General features: G+C 36.3%; 1 protein-coding gene across 1 annotated transcript; it reads left to right on the top strand.

Moving 5' to 3' along the window:
• Positions 1-196: 196 nt before the first annotated feature.
• LOC132551488 (protein VAC14 homolog) lies at positions 197-23,193 on the top strand. The gene is made up of 17 exons (XM_060215633.1): positions 197-360; positions 4,344-4,494; positions 5,002-5,169; positions 6,141-6,203; positions 6,841-6,948; positions 8,078-8,187; positions 8,721-8,827; positions 9,852-9,990; positions 12,052-12,210; positions 14,242-14,368; positions 14,737-14,802; positions 16,720-16,952; positions 17,350-17,524; positions 17,659-17,777; positions 18,864-18,943; positions 19,364-19,520; positions 21,259-23,193. The coding sequence occupies exons 1-17, from the start codon at positions 254-256 to the stop codon at positions 21,407-21,409; spliced, it is 2,220 nt and encodes a 739-aa protein (XP_060071616.1). The 5' UTR covers positions 197-253; the 3' UTR covers positions 21,410-23,193.
• Positions 23,194-23,806: the final 613 nt, after the last annotated feature.

Consider the following 23,806-nt stretch of genomic DNA (forward strand, 5'->3'; position numbering starts at 1 on the left):
TTTTTGAATTGACACTTCACTTTATTCGTTTAGTAAGTACATATTCTACCAATTTAGTAAATTATTTATTGTGAAATTTCATTTTATTTTATTTCTGTCTTTTAAAACAGGGTACAGTAATTTATTTTCAATGAGCTATCGGCTCGATTAATCACGTGATATTCAAAATGGCTGCCTCCATGAGTCAAAATATTGACGCTTAACTGTCATCACAAAATAGGTGGAAGCGACGAGATATGGTGTAAAAAGGACTATGAGTGGAAACGATAGAGATTTTGCCCCTTTGACAGCAATATGTGTTCGAAATCTGAACGACAAGTTATACGAGAAGCGCAAAATGGGGGCCCTGGAAGTAGAAAGGTAGGCTACTAGTCAACTGACACCAATTCGCCTATGGTTCATCCTTGGCGCATTGGTAATTCGCATCTTTAAGACCTCTTAATATGAAATAGGCACTGGCCAACAAGATGCACATTTTATACAGCTTGATCCATGTTTGCACTGAAGCGTGTTTTTTTTTAATTTGTTATATATTTCGCAAGATTTTAACAAAACATCGGCACATACAAATGTACGAATATATCATTATCAGCAGCAACAACACGTCTTCTTCTTCTAGAAAATAATGCATCACCGTGATCAGGCGATGGTTTGGTGCACCAGTTGTAACACATTTGTCTTTCACCTAGCCGTTTGGGGTTCGATTTCCCGAAGATGCAGATTTCCACCAAAAATTAGAACCTTCTCATGCTTACAACAAGTGTGATTTTCATAAGTTGAAATAATAAAGTTTCCATATGTGTAGTAAGTCATGCACATACAATCACACACCATGAAGGCAGACAAAGAAAAATAAAACAAAAGACGCCAAGATAACGCAAAATGTGGTATTTTCCCTTTGCCCAGCTGTTTAAAAGAAAGGCACACACGCACACATGCACCCACGCATGCACATACGCACACACACACAAACACACAACAAGTTAATTTCTATTTGATTTTTCTAATTGTTCCATACAAAGTATTGAAATTGAGAACTTCTGCTATAATACTAGCTTGATGCCTGTACAAAGCTTTGAGTAACAGGTAATTACCTTGAATGGTTTAAGAGAACTGGTCTGAAAAAACTGAACTTTGTGATTTGGCCTATCTGTTTCCATGGTAACATAAAAAGTATTTAAATAGAGAACTTCCCCATAGCAAAAGATACTACTAGCTTAATAATTGTGAAAAGTTTTAAGCAATTACCTTGTCAGAGTACTGGCTCAGAAAAACTGAAATTTGTGATGGTTATCGGTTTCATTGGTAACAATGAATGTATTAATAAACATATCTAGACTATAAAAATTGATAAAAAAGATAAATGCACAAGAGTTTCCTTTTTAGAGTTATAGATATTGCAGAGAGGACTATCTATCATATTTGCTTTAAAATAGAAAGGATTTTGTTGTCAAAATATGGTGAAAGATAATATATTATAGTTTTAGTCAGATTTGTAAAGGCGGTGCTTATATGTTTAACAAGTTTTCATTTTTAAAATCAGAATGTTCTCTCCCATCCTTTTCTTTTCTCTTTGCTATTGAGAGTTTTCGTTCTGTTAATCAACAAATCATAAAATGCTTTAGAACTATTTAAGACTTTTAGTATGATTTCACTTTCACACAGAAGCTTAAAAAGATATTTTGTCGGTCAAAATCATTTTAATCCATTCAACAGCTTGGTAGTTTTCATTGCGTGCTGTGGCAAGTGTATTGTGGGTAATGAAGTTCCAGCCACACTTCCGTTTAAAGTTGATGGTATGGGCAGGTTGTTGGAGTTGAGTTATCACACACACACAATACCATAAAGCGCTTGCTGCGCTTGTTATTAATCATATCTCGACAGCATCGCTCTGTCGATTATTTACAACCAAACAAATACAAAAATGTATTGAAACATGTTTATGTTTTGCAATTTATTCATTAAAGTGATCAGTGAACACTAGCATTTTTCTGAAAGATATCCGCAAATACGACCTCAAATTTGCTCACCTGAAATGACAGACATGTGTATAGGAAACTTGTCTATACTTCCGTGTGTGACATCATTGAATCACAGGGACGCTTGAGTTAACCTAACAGTGACCCAGAAATGCACAAATTTACATAAGACCATCACTTAGGACGGGAATGATATTTCAATGAAAAAACTCAAAATAAAATAATGTAAGGGAAATGGTGGCTGTATGTGTCTGTGTGCACCATTTCTAAATAGTGAGATGAAAGTTTTTATTGTTTACATTTTTTCCTTTCAAATGAGCCAAATTTCTTCCTGAACTTTTTTTGTACCACAAACTTTTCAAATAAGGTTATTTTCTTATATACCAGTTTACAACTTCCTTGTTAATTCAAGTCAGAAATCATTATTTTTCCAATATAAGATGTGCATGTTTGAATGTTTTGAATTCTATGGCTAAGAAATTCTGAAAAATGCATGGAGGCAACTTGGCCTATTCTTTTATTCATGGTCAGTTTTTATTGATTTGAATAGACGACAACAAAATACAGAGTTCTGAGGATTGATTGATTGCATATTTTGTGATATCTTGGAGGATGTTTAACGAGACAAAATGTATGTTAAGAAAAAGTACCCAAATTTGCCAATGAAACAAATATTCATAAAATTTTTATTTTGATGGATTTAATCACAGATTTATTTCCTGTGGGAAGTGTCACATGTTACAGTATCCAAAATCACACGGGTTCTAATGAATAGTTTATGTAATACAGGTCAACAAAATGGCTGTACTGAAAAATATAGCAAGCTGGAACCAATGTCTAGACGATACATATATATTGATATCAGCTGATAGTATTGCTTTAAAAAATTGCAATAAAGCAAAATGTTGATAGAAATTTTGAGAAGATTGGATTTAAACCAATCATATTCTAGGAAAATTACTGTATATCCTGTTCTTTAATTAATGATTTATGTCAAAAGTGAGAATTTATTTTGATTATTTCATCAGCAATGTTAATGGGTCCTGGCTTTATGTAGGCAGATTTGGTCATGCCTGGTATGTACAACATAAATGTCCAATCTAACTATACCTACACTAGGTAAATTGAATATAAAAGAACAGGTGAGGTCCAGCCACATTTTTCTTGTCTAGTTTGAAAAAATGAATGACCTATCAAGTGAGTCAGTGGAAGGAATTTTTGGCCGATTAATTCCATTTCAGTCAATTTTCAAAAATTTCATGTATTTGGTATCCACATACACTAACTATATATACAGGAGCAGTCAATCATGGTGTTGTCTGCAGATAAGGATCCCTTTGATGCAGAATTGGGCCTCAGGTGTGTGATGTTTCCATGCAAAAAATTATATTGCAATGAATGGGAATTGTGTGACTGAAAACAAAAGTGAGCTGTGGTATTTTGTTAATAAAATAAGAAAAATTTGGTGTCTCAGCAAAGGGATGAAAAAATGCAATACTTAAAACTACAAATTTTGTCTTTTGACTAAAATCTTTCATGTAATCAACTCACTAAATTTGTTGTCCAATTTTTGCAGTGTGCACATGAGTTTTACTACCAGGTATTTCTCATTTGTCTACATTTGCATGAAGGGCTTTACCTTCCTTTGGCCGGTAATCCATATATTTTCAAGTTAATTTTCTTCATGAAAATACAATTATATTTTTATCAATTTACAGACACAAAATAACAGATACATTCCATGTGGCAGTCTAAAAACTGCCATCATGGAACAGTCTATTGTTTCAGACTTTCTAATACCACTACGATGAAGTAAAATACACTTTTTAAAGATTTCAAATACTCATTTATCACTTTCTAACTAAAAAAGTTCAATCACTTTTTCTCGTAAGATCCATCTACGAAAACCCTAATACGGTAATTTATGGTAGTTAGACAAAGAAAGGACCATATTTCATAGGGACTTCATTTTGTGAAGACATTTTAAAACATGTGAATATTTTTAATCATTTGATAACTGCTGTTATATATAGGTCTTTATTGTTAGAAGGCCTTTAAAGCCAATGGGCCTGTTGTTGAATATTGTATCCAGATTTTGCTCTTCCAACAGAGAAACCAATGTGATTTTTTTTAATTGTTGACAACCCAACTATAAAACATGAACAAGTTTTCATTCACATATGCACTTGTATGTGTTCTGAAATAGCTTAGAAAGCAGATTTTAGTTTTAAAACTGTTTTCCAAAATTTTTATTATTCATATAGGACAATTGAAGTGCATTCATAACAAAGCTGTGATTAGAAGTCTGTACTGAGAAATCTGCCAGAAAGTCACTCATGCATGTATATCTGTGTTTACTTTCAGGATGGTGAGAGACTTCTCTTCATCTGGTCAAACTGTCCAGATTCAGCGGATCCTTAAAGTTCTTGGTGAAGATCTTGCATTGTCTCATAACCCCAACTCAAGGAAAGGAGGTGTCATTGGTTTGGCAGCCACGGCTATTGCTCTTGGAAAGGTATGTTACAGGGATGAAAGCACCCAGAGTAGGAATCAACCAGACGGTATGACATGTGTTTTCCTACAGCAAATTGGTAACTTCAGCTTTTTTTCTAATGATGAACATTGACATTAACGATATATCACCAGGTATACATACAGCCCCTTAACCAAGTTTTCTGTTGTCTTTAACTTTCCATTCAAATGACTTCTTAACAATAACCAAAAGACTGAGAGCTCTTATATTTGGTTTGTAGCATGATAGGAAGAAGGGCTATAAAGTTTGTTAAAATGAATGACCTTGACCAATCAAAATTTGTTAAAACTTTCAAATAATACATCTGACTGACCAAAAGATGCAGAAGCATGATATCTATCTGATAGGTTCCTAGGATGAGGCCCAACAAAGTTTGTGAAAAGAAAGGACCTTGACTCTTATCTCCTTATATGGGAGAGGCATGGCCCAATATGGAAAATAGAGCAGATTCAAATCTGCCTTTAATTGAGAACTTATTACCTTTCACAGGAGTCAACAAATTATGTAGGTGAACTGGTGAAACCTGTGTTGGATTCCTTCACTGACCAGGACAGCAGGGTGCGGTACTATGCCTGTGAAGCTCTCTACAATATCTCCAAAGTCTGTCGTGGTTTTGTGCTTCCATACTTCAACGAGATCTTCGATGGATTGAGTAAGGTATACAACTAGGGCCACCAATGTCTTGTGGCAGCCTATTCCAATCACATTTTCTCCTGCGTTGTGAATCATTATTTACTTTTGAAAAACCCTCTGACTTATCTAAATGGAAATTTGCAGGATTATTTCATGGCCAAAGGTGAACCAAAACTGAAAATTATATGGTTCCCTTTCCCATGACTTACAAATAAACAATGAGGATTATTCATTGGTGAGTGTAGATCAAAGATCTCTCTGGGATCTCTGTTACACTTCTCCAAATGCACAGTAGTTTCACACAAAAAAAAAATTGACCAGTGCCCTATTGTGTGGAATTGCTTATCTGTTTATCATTACCTTTTCCCTTCGAACAAAGAAGCCCAAAGTATTAATATCTGTTTGTAGTATCCTACGGTTAAGGTCTGGTCAATTGGGTGACCTTGATTGACCTTTGAGGCCCCAGGGATCAAAATCAGTTAAAGTTTTTTCACATTTACCAATTGGGCGATTGATATTTGGTCAGTATTGTGCGAGGATGAAGGCTCCAAAGTCTGATTAAATGAATGATCTTGACTTACTTTCAAGGTCACAGGGGTAAAATGTATGAAGAAGATCAATTTTTCACTAGCCAATAAGCCCTGTGCTACATTTTCTGTGTAGTGACAGGCTTGGGAAATGGGCTATCATGTCAGAAAATGGACTTAGGTGACAAAATCTTTTTAAGCTGCAAAACAGTGGATGATTCATGCTATTGGGCTGCTTTTTATCTACAAGTATATTTGTACTACTTACCGAGCTTAATTTGGTAAGATGAGCTTACAAATTTAATGTTTCCAATCCCTCATGCTTAAAGCTACATCCTATACAATTTTGCATGCAGAGCACTAAAACTTCTATTTTCTATTACAAAAAGCTCTCTTTTGGAAAAATGGTTGAAAATGAAGTGAAATACATGAATGTATGAAGTATTGATAACATTGACTGTTTGACAGCTATCATCCGATACAGACCAGAATGTTAAGAATGGAACTGAGCTTCTCGATAGACTTATCAAGGTAATTTCTTTTAATTTGTCATTTCAAGTAAAGATATCTCCTAATTCATGTCCACAGGACATTGTAACTTCTCTGAGATATCTAATAATGTAACTTCTCTGAGATATCTCCTAATTCATGTCCACAGGACACTGTAACTTCTCTGAGATATCTAATAATGTAACTTCTCTGAGATATCTCCTAATTTATGTCCACAGGACCTTGTAACTTCTCTGAGATATCTAATAATTTATGTCCACAGGACATTGTAACTTCTCTGAGATATCTACTAATTTATGTCCACAGGACATTTTAACTTCTCTGAGATATCTCCTAATTTATGTCCACAGGACATTGTAACTTCTCTGAGATATCTCCAAATTTATGTCCACAGGACCTTGTAACTTCTCTGAGATATCTCCTAATTTATGTCCACAGGACATTGTAACTTCTCTGAGATATCTCCTAATTTATGTCCACAGGACCTTGTAACTTCTCTGAGATATCTCCTAATTTATGTCCACAGGATGTTGTAACTTCTCTGAGATATCTCCTGATTTATGTCCACAGGACATTGTAACTTCTCTGAGATATCTAATAATTTATGTCCACAGGACATTGTAACTTCTCTGAGATATCTAATAATTTATGTCCACAGGACATTGTAACAGAAAGTTCAGCCTTTGACCTACGTGCGTTTATTCCAATTTTGAGGGAAAAATTGTATGTGAAAGAACAGTATCCACGTCAGTTCATTGTATCCTGGGTATGTATCCTTGCTAATTCAATACACACATTATGTTAACAGACAGACAGACGAGCTGACTCCAGTGAATTCCCCCTCCTGTCGCCCCACAAGGAAATTAATTTGGATTAGGGAGGGGGTTTACAGGTTTCAGCCTCACTGTCTTTGTCTGTAGACAAAATTTTTCCAACTATGCATTGCTCTTTTTCAATGAATTTCTTAGAATTCATGTGAAGTACTAGTACCATATGTAGCTGTGTCCCTGAAGTTCAAGGTCAGCAATTTCAAATAAAAGTCACATCTTCTGTTCCTTTACTGGTAAATATTTTGTTCAAACATTAAAAAACATAGTAACCAGAGATGTGCTGATTTACCAAAAGTTATGAGACTGAAGGTGGAGATAAAATAGTTAACATGGTTAATACATTTTTATAACCTTATAAACCAGGTTAATCAAAATCAAAGTATTGGTTGTGGGACGTCTTTCTTAACTGGTGTATGGATTTATCTCATTCAAAAATAATTTTAAATAAATGATGAGAATCATGAACAACAGCTTATTCTATCACACAGTACACAGTTAGTTATTACTTAGTAAATCAAACAGTTGAGGAAAGGCCTTCAGAATATATCAAATGTTTAAAGAATATATAGGCCGTAGTTTTCCTTCAGAAGTAACCTAATTGTTATCAGCTCAGCTATTCAGTATAGCCATTTTACTGTTGCACGTAAATGCATTAACAAATGATTTGAGGGGGAGTTGGTCATTATCAATATGGAATGGGGGGATTGGGGTGACGGTCAGCATCAATAGGGAATGGTGGGGGGGGGGGTTGACGGTCGGCATCAATAGGGAATGGGGGGGGGGTGACGGTCGGCATCAATAGTGAATGGGGGGGTGACAGTCGGCATGAATAGGGAATGGGGGGTGACGGTCGGCATCAATAGGGAATTGGGGGGTGACGGTCGGTATCAATAGGGAATGGGGGGGGGGACGGTCGGCATCAATAGGGAATGGGTGGGGGGTGACGGTCAGCATCAATAGGGAATGGGTGGGGGGTTGACAGTTGGCATCAATAGGGAATGGGGGGTGGGATGAAGGGGATTTGTGTTATCCTGGTAAACACAAACACATGATGTTATTTTGTAGATTGCAGTACTAGATGCTGTACCTGATATTAATATGCTTGTACTGCTACCCGAAATACTACACGGCTTGTTTGAGATCCTTGGAGACTCTAACACCGAAATCAGCAAAATGTAAGTATATAAATCTCCTACTGGTGGCTGAGGGGATGGACAATTTCCTTTTCATCTGTCTGTCCATCTGTCTGTCAGTCCCACCTGTGATTTTTACACATCTGCCTTAGGGAATGTGAACTTTAGCCATGATGTGGTGCCTGTGGTGTTATGAACTTTTTCCTTAAAAAATATCTCATTTACCAAAAGGCTTGTAGCATACTTGGATGAAGAGCCATGAAGTTGTTCATATAAATAACCTTTTAGGGTCAGACGGTCAAATATGTTAAAAAATAATTTTTTTCTTCCTTTCAATAACCAATTGGTCATGATAATTGTTGAAGTAACATGCATAGGGAATGGACTTTTAAACTATCAAAAATTGACTTCAAAATTTTCACAATACTGGAAATCTATCTGTTATACGATACTGGAAATCTATCTGTTATACAACTGCATTCAAAAATGAATGGTAGGCATGATGTTAAAAGTTTATTTTTGATATGCTGGATTATAAGAAACATTTTTATTGTCTTGTTTGTTTTTGTGTGAAGGTGCCAAGATGTTCTACAGGAGTTCCTGAATAGTATAAAGAAGACAAGGACTGGTGTTAACTATGAAGGAATGGCCAACATCCTCATCACTCACAGTCTTTCTGATAGTAGGTACTTTGATGTATATAGCATTCTGTCATAGTTCTGATGACATGAAATGGTTGTACTATAATATGAAGTATGGCCATTTTGTGTCGTGATATTTAGTCCTAATTTGGTTTCAGCTCATGTGTTGTTTGTTGGACGGAGAGATAATACTGTTGTTGGTGTAAGTTGTATAACAAGTACGTCAAGCCGACATCCATCAGGTTCTGGGCTAATTAATTGGCCTTATGTCTGTCTGTTGTCTCTTTCTTTGTCAATCAGCCTATCCTTAAACAACTCTTGTTAATGATATTTCTGGAGAAGTGCTGGATGAATCTGTCACAAATTTCATCTGTAGCTTCCCATTGTTTTTTTTTTATATATAGATCATTTTGAAACTGATGGGTAAAAAGAAACATGGCTGACAGGTGGCCATCTTTTTTTGTGACAGTCATAATTTGTACTCACCATTCTTGGAAAAGTACAAGATGGATCTTTCTAAAATTTTAGATTAATATTTCTTTCCTTTGTTTATGTGTTGTGCTTTTGTGAATTTGGAACTGATCAGAAAATGAAAATTGCTGGTAGGTGGCCATCTTGGATTTGACTACGAAAGTTTGTTATCACTATTTCTTCAGGAGTTCTTGATGGATCTTCCTAAAATTTTATAAATAGGTTTCCCTCAGTCCCTAATCATACTCTGTAGAGTTTCAGACTGATTTGTAAAACAAAGGTGGCCATCTTGGATTCGACAATTAAATACTATTTCCACTATTTCTAAAAGGAATTTTCATCTTTGATATAATTCAGAGCACAAAAAAGAGGGTTGGGTGGGGGAAGGAAAATAAAAGGAAAAAGATCCAGCTTGTAAATGCCGAAAAAGGTTGATGACAAGATCCCTGTGAGATCTCTGGTTGTACTTGATGTCATTACTCCCTATGGTAGTTAAATGATAATTTTTCCTCTGTTGTTGATGTATTTTTGTGGTCCTCTGGGTATCAGTATCTTTAATATTCTATTACCTTTATGTACTTATTCATTTTTCAGATGCTTTAATTCAGTACACAGCCATCTGTTGGCTCCAGGAGTTTGTTGCCCAGGCTGGAAGGACCATGTTACAGTATACCTCTGGTATCATAGATGCAGTGCTGCCATGTCTGGCTACTGAGGGTCACATATCTCGCTCGTATCCTTTACCAGTCACAGTACTTTACTGTCAATGTTTTTAAAATTGACCTGACATGTGACCAGAGATTCTTTGATCAAATGGAATTGTTTATTTCATTCTGATCATCTTTTGTGTTTTTGATAAAAATGTCTATTTTGAGATTTTGAAATAAGACTAATAAATGTTTTGTTTACTATTTCTACTCATCTGTTATGAAGGGGAAACAATTTAAAGATCCTTCCAGACTCCTCTTGTCAGAAAATAGAAGGTTCCTCAATGGAAGCTATCTTTAGCTTCCTTTGCAATATACTTCAATTATCAGATGGGCCATCTTATGTAAAATTTAAAAGATCGAAAAATGGAAGGGTCAGATTCAGTCTTCTGTGTCCTAGGATCCTTTGGTTTCCTGCAGGAAAATCCCTGCTCCTTGGTCCCCTTTAGGAATATCTCTGCATTTCTGTTCCCTCCAGTAATATCCTTGGCCCCTTTCCCCTTGGTCCCCTCCAGGAATATCACTTCCCCTTGGTCCCCTCCAGGAACATCCCTGCCTCTCTGTTCCCTCAAGGAATATTCCTGTTCCTTGATTCCATCCAGGAATATCCCTGCTCCTTGGTCCCTTCCAGGAACATCCCTACCTCTCTGTTCCCTCAAGGAATATCCCTGCCCCTTGGTTCCCTCCAGGAATATCCCTGACCCTTGGTCCCTTCCAGGAACATCCCTGCCTTTCTGTTCCATTCAGGAATATCCCTGCCCCTTGGTCCCTTCCAGGAACATCCCTGCCCCTTGGTCCCCTCAAGGAATATCTCTGCCCCTTGGTCCCCTCAAGGAATATCCCTGCCCCTTGGTCCCTTCCAGGAACATTCTTGCCTCTCTGTTCCCTTAAGGAATATACATGCCCCTTGGTCCCCTCCAGGTACATCCCTGCCCCTTGGTCCCCTCAAGGAATATCCCTGCCCCTTGGTCCCTTCCAGGAATATCCCTTCCTCTTTGTTCCATTAAGGAATATCCCTGCCCCGTGGTCCCATTCAGGAATATCCCTGCCTCTTGGTCCCCTCCAGAAATATCCCTGCCCCTTGGTCACCTCAAGGAATATCCCTGCCCCTTGGTCCCCTCCAGGAACATCCCTGCCCCTTGGTCCCCTCAAGGAATATCCCTGCCTCTTGGTCCCTTAAAGAAATATCCTTGCCTCAAGGTCCCCTCCAGGAATATCCCTACCTTTCTGTTCCCTCCAAGAATATCCCTGCCCCCTGGTCCCCTCCAGGAATATCCCTGCCCCCTGGTCCCCTCCAGGAACATCCCTGCCTTTCTGTTCTCTCCAGGAACATCCCTGCCCTCTGGTCTTCTCCAGGAATATCCCTGTTCCTTGGTCCCTTCCAGGAACATCCTTGCTAAAGATTCATTCATAGCTTTAATGCCTAAAAGGACATTTGCATTTGTTGAACCTGGTTGGAGATTCTGTTTTGATTGGTTAAATTCTCTGTAATCTATTTATAGAACAGATAATAACCTCTTGTGATTTTCCTCTTATGTAATTCTCTTGGGCCCAATTTTTGACATAGGACATAACAAAAACTTTTACATGTTGAAAGATATTATTGTGTAATGGGAGGGGTGTACTCACATGTTCACCCTCTCTACAGATGTGTACGGTTTGTTGCGTATGGACTGACCCAGGTTCTAACTGAGTTGTTATACATTATACCCCAGCAGCCTGTAACATTACTGACAACATATAATAATGGAGTCCACACTTACAGATAACTGGCCAATTGTAACTCAAAACAAACACAGCGGATTGGAAAATAATCTCCAACCCAAAGTATTGCCACATATAGAGTTCAGGTGGAAAAATGATAAAATTTCATCCTCATCTGTATAAATTTAACAAACAAGATATCATTGGACAGTAAGTGTGAAACAAAAAGTAGTAATTTCAAACAATCTCACCAATTTACCACATATAAACAAATCTTTGGATTGAATATAAACACTATTATCCCCATGAGTCTGCTAAAACCAGCTCTCAGGCCTTGTAGGCCTCTTGTTTTCTGTCACATAAAATGATCTTAACTTTTTAAGTGTCAGTGAGGCTGCCAAACACTTAAACCTTGCTCTACTGAACCTGATCTGTGAGGAGGACGACCTGCCCACGCCTACACTAGGAAGTCCTGTCAACAGTATACCAGATAGTCCATCTTCACAGGAACACAAGCCAGACAATACTTCAACAGCAAGCAGGTTGTTTACTAAAGCATTCCATCTGAAACCTCTTGAGAAGCATTGACTGCAGTTATTCATTGCCTAAGGGGATTTTGATTAGAGACTTATATCACAGTGAACTTTGATCAGTGAGCCTATTGTCTAAATGCAATTGGTAAATTTTAATCAATAAGATTATGTAGATGCTATGTTAATAATCAATTTCATGGCTAAACCAATCAAAAAAATATTTTGTGGTGATAGTTATTTGTAACCAGGAAGTAAAATACTATTCCCTTGATCTATCTCTATCTTTTTCCTAAATATCACTACTAGTTCTGATGGACTAAGTTGATTTTCACAAAATTGGTCAGAAGCATCCTTTGAGGAAACAACTTTTCATATAAATGGTCAGTATGAATCCCCCAGGGCTTGAGAGCAGGTGAAATGTCATATCACTGACCTACATTTTGACCTTAGACTTACATCGAAGACAAATTTTGTCTTGGCTTCTACTCTTACACTTCCAGTCACTAGAACTTCAAATTTGGGGTTTACATTCACCTTTGTGAGGTGCTGTGTTGTGTATCAACAGTAGGTTACTTTTATCTATATTTTGAACTTTGACCTACATCAAAGAAATATTTATCTCCTACACTACTTGTCACACTTGGAGGAAGGGTTCACTTGCAGTTAATTTTTGACACATATTTTCAAATTGGTGCTGGACTGTACTTTGCCAGATAGTCTATTTCTAAAGCAGTTCTTGATGGATCATTCTCAAATTTCTTAAAAAAATATTCCTCTTGGATGCTTGTTGTGCATTTTCTATTCTTGACAGGTTAAAGGTTGTTGTCTCTTTTTCTTAATGATGGGGTTCCAAAACCCACCACCCTCCAACTATTTGAAAACTTTGCAGAATTTTTAGATTACACCAACCTCAATATATAATTTCTTTGTGAAATGTAGAAGGTCCTTAGGGACTGTAAATTGCTTTTTCGCTCACCTGGTCTGAAGGATCAAGGTAGCTTATGCCTTACCCTGGTGTCCTTCCTCGTTTATTGTCTTTTGCCAAAATTTGGTTTGAAACATCCTTGGAAACAGGGGACTCATTTTTGCAGAAGTCCAACAGATTTTGTAAAAAGAAATGACCTTGACCCTTATTGTAGGTCACAGGAGCAGAATTTGCTAAATATTTAAACAACTTCTTCTGTCTACCCAAAAAAGCACAGAAGCATGGTATTCGACTTATATGTTTCTAGGATGAAACTGAACAATGTGTGCCAAAATAAAAGACCTTGACCCTTATCCAAGATTGCTGGGGTCAAATTTATTAAAGCTTTAAAACAACTTCTAACATACTTGGGAAAGCATTCTGATCAAATTTAGTCTAAAGCATCCTTTGGGAAAAGGGAGTCATCTTTGTATTGATGTTAGGTTTGACTGAGGACAGAAGGTTAGGAAAATAAAATTGGAATATAATTACAATAGAATTATGAATAGATGTGCTTTGATGTGAAAGCTGAAATATCCAGATAAGTCATACTGATCTCTTTGGTCTCTTTTTCAGCGTTGTTCAGCGTACGTGTTGTCCTGGTTGAAATGTATGCTATGCACATTGCATTTTAGTAGTTAAAGCATTTGCATCATAGTAAACCAGTCTAATTTCAAACCTAGTTACATCTTTCACTTGCCAGAACCAATAAGGCTGGACTTCAAGTAACCAAATTCTGAACATTTAATTATTGTTAACATCTATTTAGAACAATTAATTTGGTTTCACTGGAAGTTGAACTCCATGATTCCAATCACAATCGTGATGTTTTATTATATTAGAATGTAACTCAGACTGAGTTTGTATTTGTTGAAAGTCATTCCTTATCTCTTACCTGCTAAGGAAATGGAAATATTAAGGGTTTTTGACAAAGACTGAGCAAAGATGGAAGGTGACCCTTATTGTGATCACTTTGATGTTCATTTTGTTTGAAATCTTCAGGTATGTACTCCTGATATTTTTAGTGGTATTCACATTTTCTCAGTCTATTTTTTGTGTTTTATTTTTTTCCCCAGTACAATCAGACTAAACATAGCCAATGTGATCTCTGTTCTATGCCGGATGATACAACATCAGAGCCTTAGGACCAGGATAGCTGCCTTAGAGTGGCTGTCACATCTCTTACTCAAAGTACCAAATAAGGTAAAAATGCGTTACTGATGTACCTGTGAGGGTGTAGAAGTGTGGGGAGACTTCCCATATATGGTACATACACTGTAGTATGGTACTGAATTATACCCATAATAATAAAGTTAGTGAAAACCAATTAACAATCTTCGACTAGTAGATGACCAGTTTATAGATCAGAGATAAACACCCTCTGACCAGTGGATGACCAGTTCTGTCAGGAACTCTGGTTATAGATCAGGGATAAACACCCTCTGACCAGTGGATGACCAGTTCTGTCAGGAACTCTGGTTATAGATCAGGGATAAACACCCTGTGACCAGTAGATGACCAGTTCTGTCAGGAAATTTGTTGTTTTACTACTTTTTTTTCTTTTCCTACAGACATTCCAGCATGTGGACAGGTTTTTCCCCGTACTTCTGGCCACACTTTCTGACACATCAACAGAGGTAATGTAACTTGTATATGTATGTAGATATGCTGTGTTGTACATGATAACTGGGGTAACCATCACATTATCATAATTGTGCAAATTATTTTTGCTCACCTGCCTTAGGGGAAGTAAACTCATGCCTTAGTTTGATCTAGAATGACACTGTGATGAATTTGACAAATTATTTTTCAGACTTGGTGAAAACAAATTAAGTCTGTTATATATTTAAGTATATTTCAAAGGTTATGGTAGCTTAAACGGTCTGAATGACAGTTGAGCTTATGTCATACTGCAGTTTCCAGCTTATTGGTCTGAATTACAGGAGAGGTTATGACATACTTCACTATGCAGCTATCCTTGATCAACTTTTTCTGAATATTGCTTCTTGTCATAAATGACTAAGAGGATTTTGACCAAATTTTGTCAGAAGCATCCTTTAGGGGGGTAAGGGAACAAATTTTGTATAAAAGGTGGATCCCCAGGGGCTCAAATAGGGTAAATTATGGGATACTTCTTTTCCTGTAGGATTGATTTGATTTTGCTCAAACTTGGTCTGATGCATCCTTGGATGAAGAAGAATAAGTTTTTTGTAAGCATGAGTCTCAGTCCCTTGGAACAGGAGGACTTGAAACCAATAGGAAAAATAGAGTAGATGCTTAGGTGAAGGCAAACCAGATTGTATAAAACAGTGATTCCAGGTTCTGCATTGGATGGAGCATGGGAAAATGAGGCAAATTCTTTAAAAGTGCTGCTGTCGGAATGATAAAGTTTTGTCTAAATTTTGTTTGAAATATCCTTGGGTAAATGAAAGTTAAATTGTTTAAAAAGGATGTATCTCAGCCCTATGGAGTGTGAGGGTTGGACCCAACAGGGAAATTGGAGCAGTTCTTTGAAATCCTCCCTCTTATTATATAATAGAACTTTGTCCAGATTTGATCTGAAGTATTTTTAGGTAATGTGGACTTGAATTTGTACAAATGAAGAATCAGGTCGGTTGGAAGTCAGAATTTATACAAATGAAGAGTCAGGTAGGTTGAAAGTCAGAATTTATACAAATGAAGAGTCAGGAAGGTTGGAAGTCAGAATTTATACAAATGAAGAGTCAGGTTGGTTGGAAGTCAGAATTTGTACAAATGAAGAATCAGGTCGGTTGGAAGTCAGAATTTGTACAAATGAAGAGTCAGGTCGGTTGGAAGTCAGAATTTATACAAATGAAGAGTCAGGTAGGTTGAAAGTCAGAATTTATACAAATGAAGAGTCAGGAAGGTTGGAAGTCAGAATTTATACAAATGAAGAGTCAGGTTGGTTGGAAGTCAGAATTTGTACAAATGAAGAATCAGGTCGGTTGGAAGTCAGAATTTGTACAAATGAAGAATCAGGTTGGTTGGAAGTCAGAATTTGTACAAATGAAGAGTCAGGTTGGCTGGAAGTCAGAATTTGTACAAATGAAGAGTCAGGTAGGCTGGAAGTCAGAATTTATACAAATGAAGAGTCAGGTCGGTTGGAAGTCAGAATTTGTACAAATGAAGAGTCAGGTAGGCTGGAAGTCAGAATTTATACAAATGAAGAGTCAGGTCGGTTGGAAGTCAGAATTTGTACAAATGAAGAGTCAGGTAGGCTGGAAGTCAGAATTTGTACAAATGAAGAATCAGGTCGGTTGGAAGTCAGAATTTGTACAAATAAAGAATCAGGTAGGTTGGAAGTCAGTCTCTAGTGTTGTAAGGAAGGTTCATTTTGACCAGTTTTGGTCTGAAGTATCATTGTATTTAATGTGATTGTATAAATTAAGGATTTAACTCTCCAGTGAAGACTATTTAAAATCCTTCTCCTTCTGTTAAATCTGAAGATATCATGACCAAACAAAGCCAAGTGAGCTATACAGGCCCTGTGGGACTCTTGTTATGGTCCCTCAGAATATCATATCTACTTTCAGGTTGTGCTCCTCGATTTAGAAACCCTTGCTGAAATTTCATCAAATCCTGCAGGACATTTTGTTCACACAGATCAAAATCAAGTGTCAAAAGGAGAACAAACGACCAAAGAGGAAAAACCCAGTAAATCAGGACTTAACAGATTCTTCACAAAATTCATGAAGGCTTTGTTGGATTTGTTTAAAAAAGACCAGAATTTGCTCGAGCCAGAGGAGAGGGGTTACTTCATCATCAGGTAAGCTGTGGAAATGTATTCAAAAATAAAATACATGTAAATACTGATAAAGCTGACAATACAGAAAACAGAATTGAATATTTGGACTGATTTTGACACTTCCTGAAGGTGTTCAAATCCTTTTTCTGTTTGAATGTCAGAATTCTGTACCAGTTTTGTCTGAAACATCCTTGGAGAAAAGGGAATTAATTTTGTATAAATGGAGGGTCTGAGCCAGAATGTTGGGGTTCAGTAAAGGAAATAGAGCCAATTCTTTAAAATCATTGTTCCTCTGTAGAAATGTCAGGATTTATTTCCATTTTGGTCTGAAGTATCTTTATGGAAAGTGCCTCAAGTTTGAATGACCATTTGGCTCCTTGATTCAACTTTTATCAGTATTAAGTGTTGAATTTTTCAGACAGTTGTCTCAGTTGTTGAATGCCGTAGATGTGTTCCAGTCATTTTCCAAGATTCTAGTAGAGGAGGTAGACGTAAACTTTGCTTGTAAGATGGTACAAAGCCTAAACACCATTCTCCTAACGTCTACAGAACTGTTTGATATGAGGAATCAGCTCAAATCTCTCAGTACTCAGGTAAGTCACCACCTTTAGATTCTCAGATTTCCACCTCCCAGAAAATTCATCATCTGTTAATGTTGATAAGTTTGAAGTTTCCTAGCACATTGTAAGATAAGGAGTTAAAACTATGATAGTATGATATGTTGTAGGAAAGCTGTGTTTTGTTCTGCTGTTTGTACCAGTCCTGGTGTCACAGCCCGGTCGCCACAGTGTCATTGTGCTACTTATCTCAAAACTACCGCCATGCCTGTGATCTTCTCCTGTCTTTGTATCTTTTTTTGACATCTACATCAATACTTCTAACAGCCTGGGTTTGTATAGCCACATGGTGTTAATGAAGTCACAACCAGTCGAGGTCCTCATTACGCAAAGTTTATTCTGTAACTGAGTGTTTTAAAAGTTTTTAGGGGGTTTTTAGCTTACCTATTTTTTAATGCTATGGTGCAGTGTCCAGGGTCTGAATTTTTACTGAAAATCACTACTCATCATGAACTACTAAACAGATTTTGACCAGAAGCGTCCTTAAGGGGAAGGGGACAAAGTATACATAAATATTGTTTCTAAGCCCAAGGGGCCGATGGGGCGGGACCCAAAAAGGGGATTGTAGCAAATTTTTAAAGTCCTACTTCTGTAGAAATCAATGGATATTGCCTAAATTTTGCCTGAAGTATTCTTCGGGGAAGGGGATTCAATCTGCATAAAAGATCGGCCTCTGCACCTTGGGGTAGGAAAGGCAGGGCCCAATACGGGGAAACAGAGCAAGTTCTTTAATATCCATTTTTCTCTGTAAAGTATCAGGATGCTGTCCTGATTTGATCTGAAGCATACTTAGGTGAAATGGGATCAATTTTGTATATATGAAGGGCCTTGACCCTCTGGGGTGAAGCCAAATAGTGGAAATAGAGGAAATATTGCAAAATCCTTCTTTTGTGGGAATGACTTGATTCTGTCCCAATCTGGTCTGAAGTAAACTTAGTTGAAAGGAAAATTTTTATCAACCAGGAATCTGATAATCGGAAAATGTATATAAGTTCTTCAAATTCTTTTTCCATACAAGAATATTGTGTTAGTTTGGTCTGTAGGAGTCTTTATGAATGGTGAATCTGACTTCTATTTGATTACAAAGCGGGGACCCATTAGGGAAGTTATTTCAGAAATTACCACATTTGTCATATTTCAAATTCTTTCTTAAATGACTGAATATTTGATTTAGCCAGGTGAGCAGTGAAGGCTCATTAGACCTCTTGTTTACAGTATAAGATGTCCACTACAGTCTGTTAGGTCCAGTAAGGCATGCTTGGTCTATATACTCAGATAAAACTATTTTGGATTAGTATCCTTGACTCATGATTAGTGGTGACCTTGAGGTGACAGTTGACTTCCTGAAAGAGATCGACAAGTTGGTCCAGCTGATAGAATCTCCTATATTTGCATGTAAGTATTGACCATTCTAGATTCATGCATTGCCATGGTTACAACAAGCTTATAACTATACTACATTATACATTATATAGTGAAACCCAAAGTAGTCAGAAATGTACCATAATGGAACATCAGACGGATCACAGAAAGGGGCAGCTTCATAAATCGTCAAGTTCAGCCCCGTCTTGAATTTTTTTCATGTTTTGCTCACTGCGCCCGAATGCCAAGTCAGCTTGTGGCATACAGTAGGTGAGAAGAGTTGGGTTTGGAGGGGCAGGGTAGGGCCCAATCAGAAAAATGAGCAAATTCTTCTTCTGTAGTAATGCTAGGGGATTCTCACTCATCTGAAACATCTAGTGATATGTAACTTCATATTTTCAAAAGAATTTTTGACTCATCACACTAATGTTATTGAATGTGTTACATGATCAGACCTACGACTGCAGCTGCTAGATGTCCACAACAACCAAGAGCTCATCAAGAGTCTGTATGGCCTGCTAATGTTGCTGCCACAGTCGGAAGCATTCAAACTACTGCGGTATCGTCTTGATTGTATACCCCACTATCAATTAGCCACCATCAGTGAAAAGTAAGTCCTACAGTAATACAGTGGACCCTCTATAATCCAGACACTTTTGTTTCCGGCTGAAATCGTCCATATGATGGTTTTCCAGGCTGCATTGTTTCGTAAACTAACAGGAGTTATCTCCCTTATAAATAAACTCAATTTATTTTGCATGAACTGTGGAACAAGCTTTAAGCTTATATTAATCACTCTTCTTGGTGCTGATGGAAGATGATGAGGGTTTAACTGTTTTAGGAAACCAGAATACCCGAGGAAAACCCATGGGTCAGGCAGGTGACCCAATACCTTTTCAGGTGTGTTTGTTGTCGAACCCTACAAGCCTAGGTTACCAGGACCTCACCTGATCACTATTGATCACATGACTATAGAATTGATATGATACTCTTATTATTGACAGTCTATATAGTATTTACTGTGAATACAAGTATCATTGAATATCTTTTACTGTCTATGTAAATATGAATAATTATATACAAATCAAAATTTTGGCAGTGAAAGTTGCTGTTAATGATTGAAGTCCAAAATCACAGATGATTTATTCTCCTCAGTATCGGTAGTGATGTTTCCCATTTTACATTTAATAAACCATGCTTTGTGAACATCACAAGCACTGTTTTTAGTGTCCGTCGTCTGTTCGTCCTGTGTTTTTCAACTTTTCATTTAAACAACTTTTTCTGAAATACCGAAAGGTGTAGAGTTATCATATTCGGCTGGAAGGATCCTTTGATGAAGCCCAACAAATTTCGCATAAAGAAATGACCTTGATCCATATTCAAGGTCACAGGTCAAATGTGTTAAAACCTTTAAACGACTTCTTCCAAAATACCTGAAAGCCTAGAATCATTATATATGGCTGGAAGGTTTCTTTGTTGAAGTACAACAAAGTTTGCAAAAAGAAATGACCTTGACCTATATTCAAGGTTGCAGAAGTCAAATGTGTATAAACCTTTAAACAACTTCTTTCCAAATAGCAAAGTTTGGTTTCCTACAAAAAAGAAATGACCTTGACCCATATTCAAGGTCACAGGGGTCAAATGTCTTAAAACGTTTGAACAATTTCTTCTGAAATATCGAAAAGCCTAGAATTATTATATTTGGCCAGTATGTTCCTTTTATGAAATCCAAGAAAGTTTGCAAAAAAAAATGACCATGACCCATAATCAAGGTCTCAGGGTCAAATGTTTTAAACTTGGAATATGTACAGATATAGTACTGTTGATCATAAAGATCCAGGTGAGCGATACAGGCCCTCTGGGCGTCATGTTAGAATCAAGCGAGTCCATTAACTGTGTAGATAATCACTGCATTTGATAGCTATAAAATACTGTAATATGAATTTTTCTGAAAACTTGTTTTCCCCTCATTTTTTTACATACAAACTGAGAATACCTGTATCATGTTTATATCAAATGTGACGACATATTGAGAGATGGCGGCCAACCATTACAACTGGAGGGGACTAAAGTTGTGTGCTGTGTCTGTCCATATGTCCTTCCATCCTTTTACTCTCTTTTCCAGGCAATACCTCCTACACAAATATTTTGATTTTGACGTAAATACAGAAAGGCTAGCCTTACAGGGGCTGTGGACCCTGTGGCTGGTTTTTTACTCAGTTCATTCAGTGATGTTTATACATAAAGACTTACTTTTACACAAAACTGCCCTGAATCTTTTATAATTTTGAAGAAAATGAGCAAATTTACATGTCTAAAAATAGTAACTTGTATCTATATTTTTACAGGCACAGAGGGAAGAACCTTCAAGATCAGCGACCTCTGGTGTCAAAAATTAACTTTCCAGATCTCCTTAGACATTTTCAAAAAGTCCAGGAAAAGCATCGAGAAGCACGCCATAAGATGGCTTTCAGAGGACGAATGATCCATACAAAGTGATTGGTTTGAGAATTCAAGGACAATGGATAGGACATTGTAATCCTGACTGATCAAATGAAACTGGTAGCTAGAGTGTTGATATCTGGATTTGATTTATAACAAAAGTTTCACAAAAAAGACTTCAGGTGTACTTCAATCAAACATGTATCGTTACATAAAAATACAAGTGAAATCCTGGTATCAAAAAAATTCATTTTACAAAAAGACAGAATTTCTTAATGTTATCAGATTGTGTTATATATCATGTTAATCATAGACTATTGTTGTATGGAGAAGTATAGAACATAAAACTACAAAAACACACTGCTCCCTCACATCTTAACATCAGACAAGTCAAATTTCTCCTCTTTTGTCAGTATGGTCATTTTTGAATCGACATCGTGGTAAAAACCTATTATCAGAAATTATTGTTTACCCTCCTAATTATGTGTAGATGTTATCACAATTTTCACTGTCCATCATATATGTCCAGTTTGATTGCTCAAATTAGACAGGAAATGCCAATATGTAGCCCCAAAAATATTCATAGCAAATAATAAATTTGAAAACGAGGCAGTGGGCGAGAGAAGGAATTTGCATCGCCTGCAGTGATAAAAACTGTAAATGCTAGTTTGGTATGGAACATTATTTTCTTAAGAACTTTATACACAGTATATAACAATTTAACCTTAATTATACATTTTATAACATTTGTCATTTTAGCATCTCAGTTTCTCCTTTAGCTTACTTGTCAACTTTGATTTAATGGAAGGTCCTATTATAAATTGTTGGTTGATGAAAAAGAATTCCCGTGTTATTTAACTAAGTATTAAATATTTGCTTTATTTATCAACAAAGTTCACTATTCACCATATAGACCAGTACAACATTTGTTAAAGAAGAATTAAAGAAAAAGAAAGAAAAAAAATTCAGTGTGATGTCCTCTTAATGTAGAGCACTCTAAATTCTATGTCTCCCACCGTAGCACATTTCCTAATGAATGATAATCAATATTATATAAACAACACAAATATGACCATTTACTATAGTATTGAAAATCTTAAAACTCGATCAATTCTGTTTTCAAAATTCACTCAAATATGACAGTTCTGCTGCAAAAGTGTCACTCTCCTTGAGGAAAGAAAACTGATAATTTACAGTACTTGCCTCTTGTCATTCTGAAGTGAAATACAACATTGTAGTCATGTCTAAAAATCTGAGTTTGTCCCAAACTACACCAAAAGATAAAATTCACGTAACATATTTATTGGTTGTTAATGTCTAAAATATAACATATTTAGTGGTTGTTAATGTCTGAAATACAATGTAAGTGTATTCCAGTTTTGATTGCAGTGACAAAAAAACTTATTTAATGAGAAACTAAAGAAAACATAAAACATTAAAGTCCAGCTTTCAAGCATCCCAAATTTTCAGTTACTGGATCATGAAATCTGGAAGATATTTCGTAAATAGTGTATGTGTTGTGTTCACAATCTAACGAAGTTGGGTTAAAGTTAGATGTATACTTAATAAGTAAGAGAACAAAAGACAAAAACTTTATTAACATGAAATGTTATAATTACACATGGCTATCACTTCTGTAAAAGTATTTTCACTTCTTTATAGGTGAAGCTAAAATCATGTCTAACAATTTGATTGATATGTGTTATCTACTGAAACATTCTGTTACCTACAATATATAAAAAAAATTCTGAAAGGTGGGATTTCCTCATGAAATTAACACAGCAAACAATTAACTGGGTATATGTCTTAAGAATCTAAATGTGTTTGATCCTCATTTTAAATGTGCAATATTGAGTTAATAAATTGTATAAATGACTATTGATAATTGTTTTCTTATTTTTGTATGAATTATCTGCCCCTTGTTAGTGTATTGTATTTGTGTTGTCTGTATTACTGTGTATGATTTATCTGCCCTTTGTAAGTGTATTATATTTGTGTTGTCTGTATTATTGTGTATAGATTATCTGCCCTTTGTTAGTGTTTTATATTTGTATTGTCTGTATTACTATGTATGAATTATCTGCCCCTTGTTAGTGTATTGTATTTGTGTTGTCTGTATTACTGTGTATGATTTATCTGCCCTTTGTAAGTGTATTATATTTGTGTTGTCTGTATTATTGTGTATAGATTATCTGCCCTTTGTTAGTGTTTTGTATTTGTATTGTCTGTATTACTATGTATGAATTATCTGCCCTTTGTTAATGTATTATATTTGTGTTGTCTGTATTACTATGTATGAATTATCTTCCCCATTGTTAGTGTATTGTATTTGTGTTGTCTGTATTATTGTGTATGAATTATCTGCCCTTGTTAGTGTATTGTGTTTGTGTTGTCTGTATTATTATGTATAGATTATCTGCCCTTTGTTAGTGTATTTTTTTGTGTTGTCTGTAT

Source organism: Ylistrum balloti, unplaced genomic scaffold (assembly GCF_031769215.1).
Source record: "Ylistrum balloti isolate Yb309-2 unplaced genomic scaffold, AGI_CSIRO_Ybal_v1 Utg370202, whole genome shotgun sequence".
Lineage (NCBI taxonomy): Eukaryota > Metazoa > Mollusca > Bivalvia > Pectinida > Pectinidae > Ylistrum > Ylistrum balloti.

Bases quoted from the DNA above. Each gene is read 5' to 3' on its own strand.
- LOC132551488 (XM_060215633.1), top strand. From the start codon at position 254: ATGAGTGGAAACGATAGAGATTTTGCCCCTTTGACAGCAATATGTGTT. The intron at 16,953-17,349 runs GTAAGCTGTGGA...TGAATTTTTCAG, and splicing joins AGGGGTTACTTCATCATCAG to ACAGTTGTCTCAGTTGTTGA. The intron at 18,944-19,363 runs GTAAGTATTGAC...TTACATGATCAG, and splicing joins AGAATCTCCTATATTTGCAT to ACCTACGACTGCAGCTGCTA.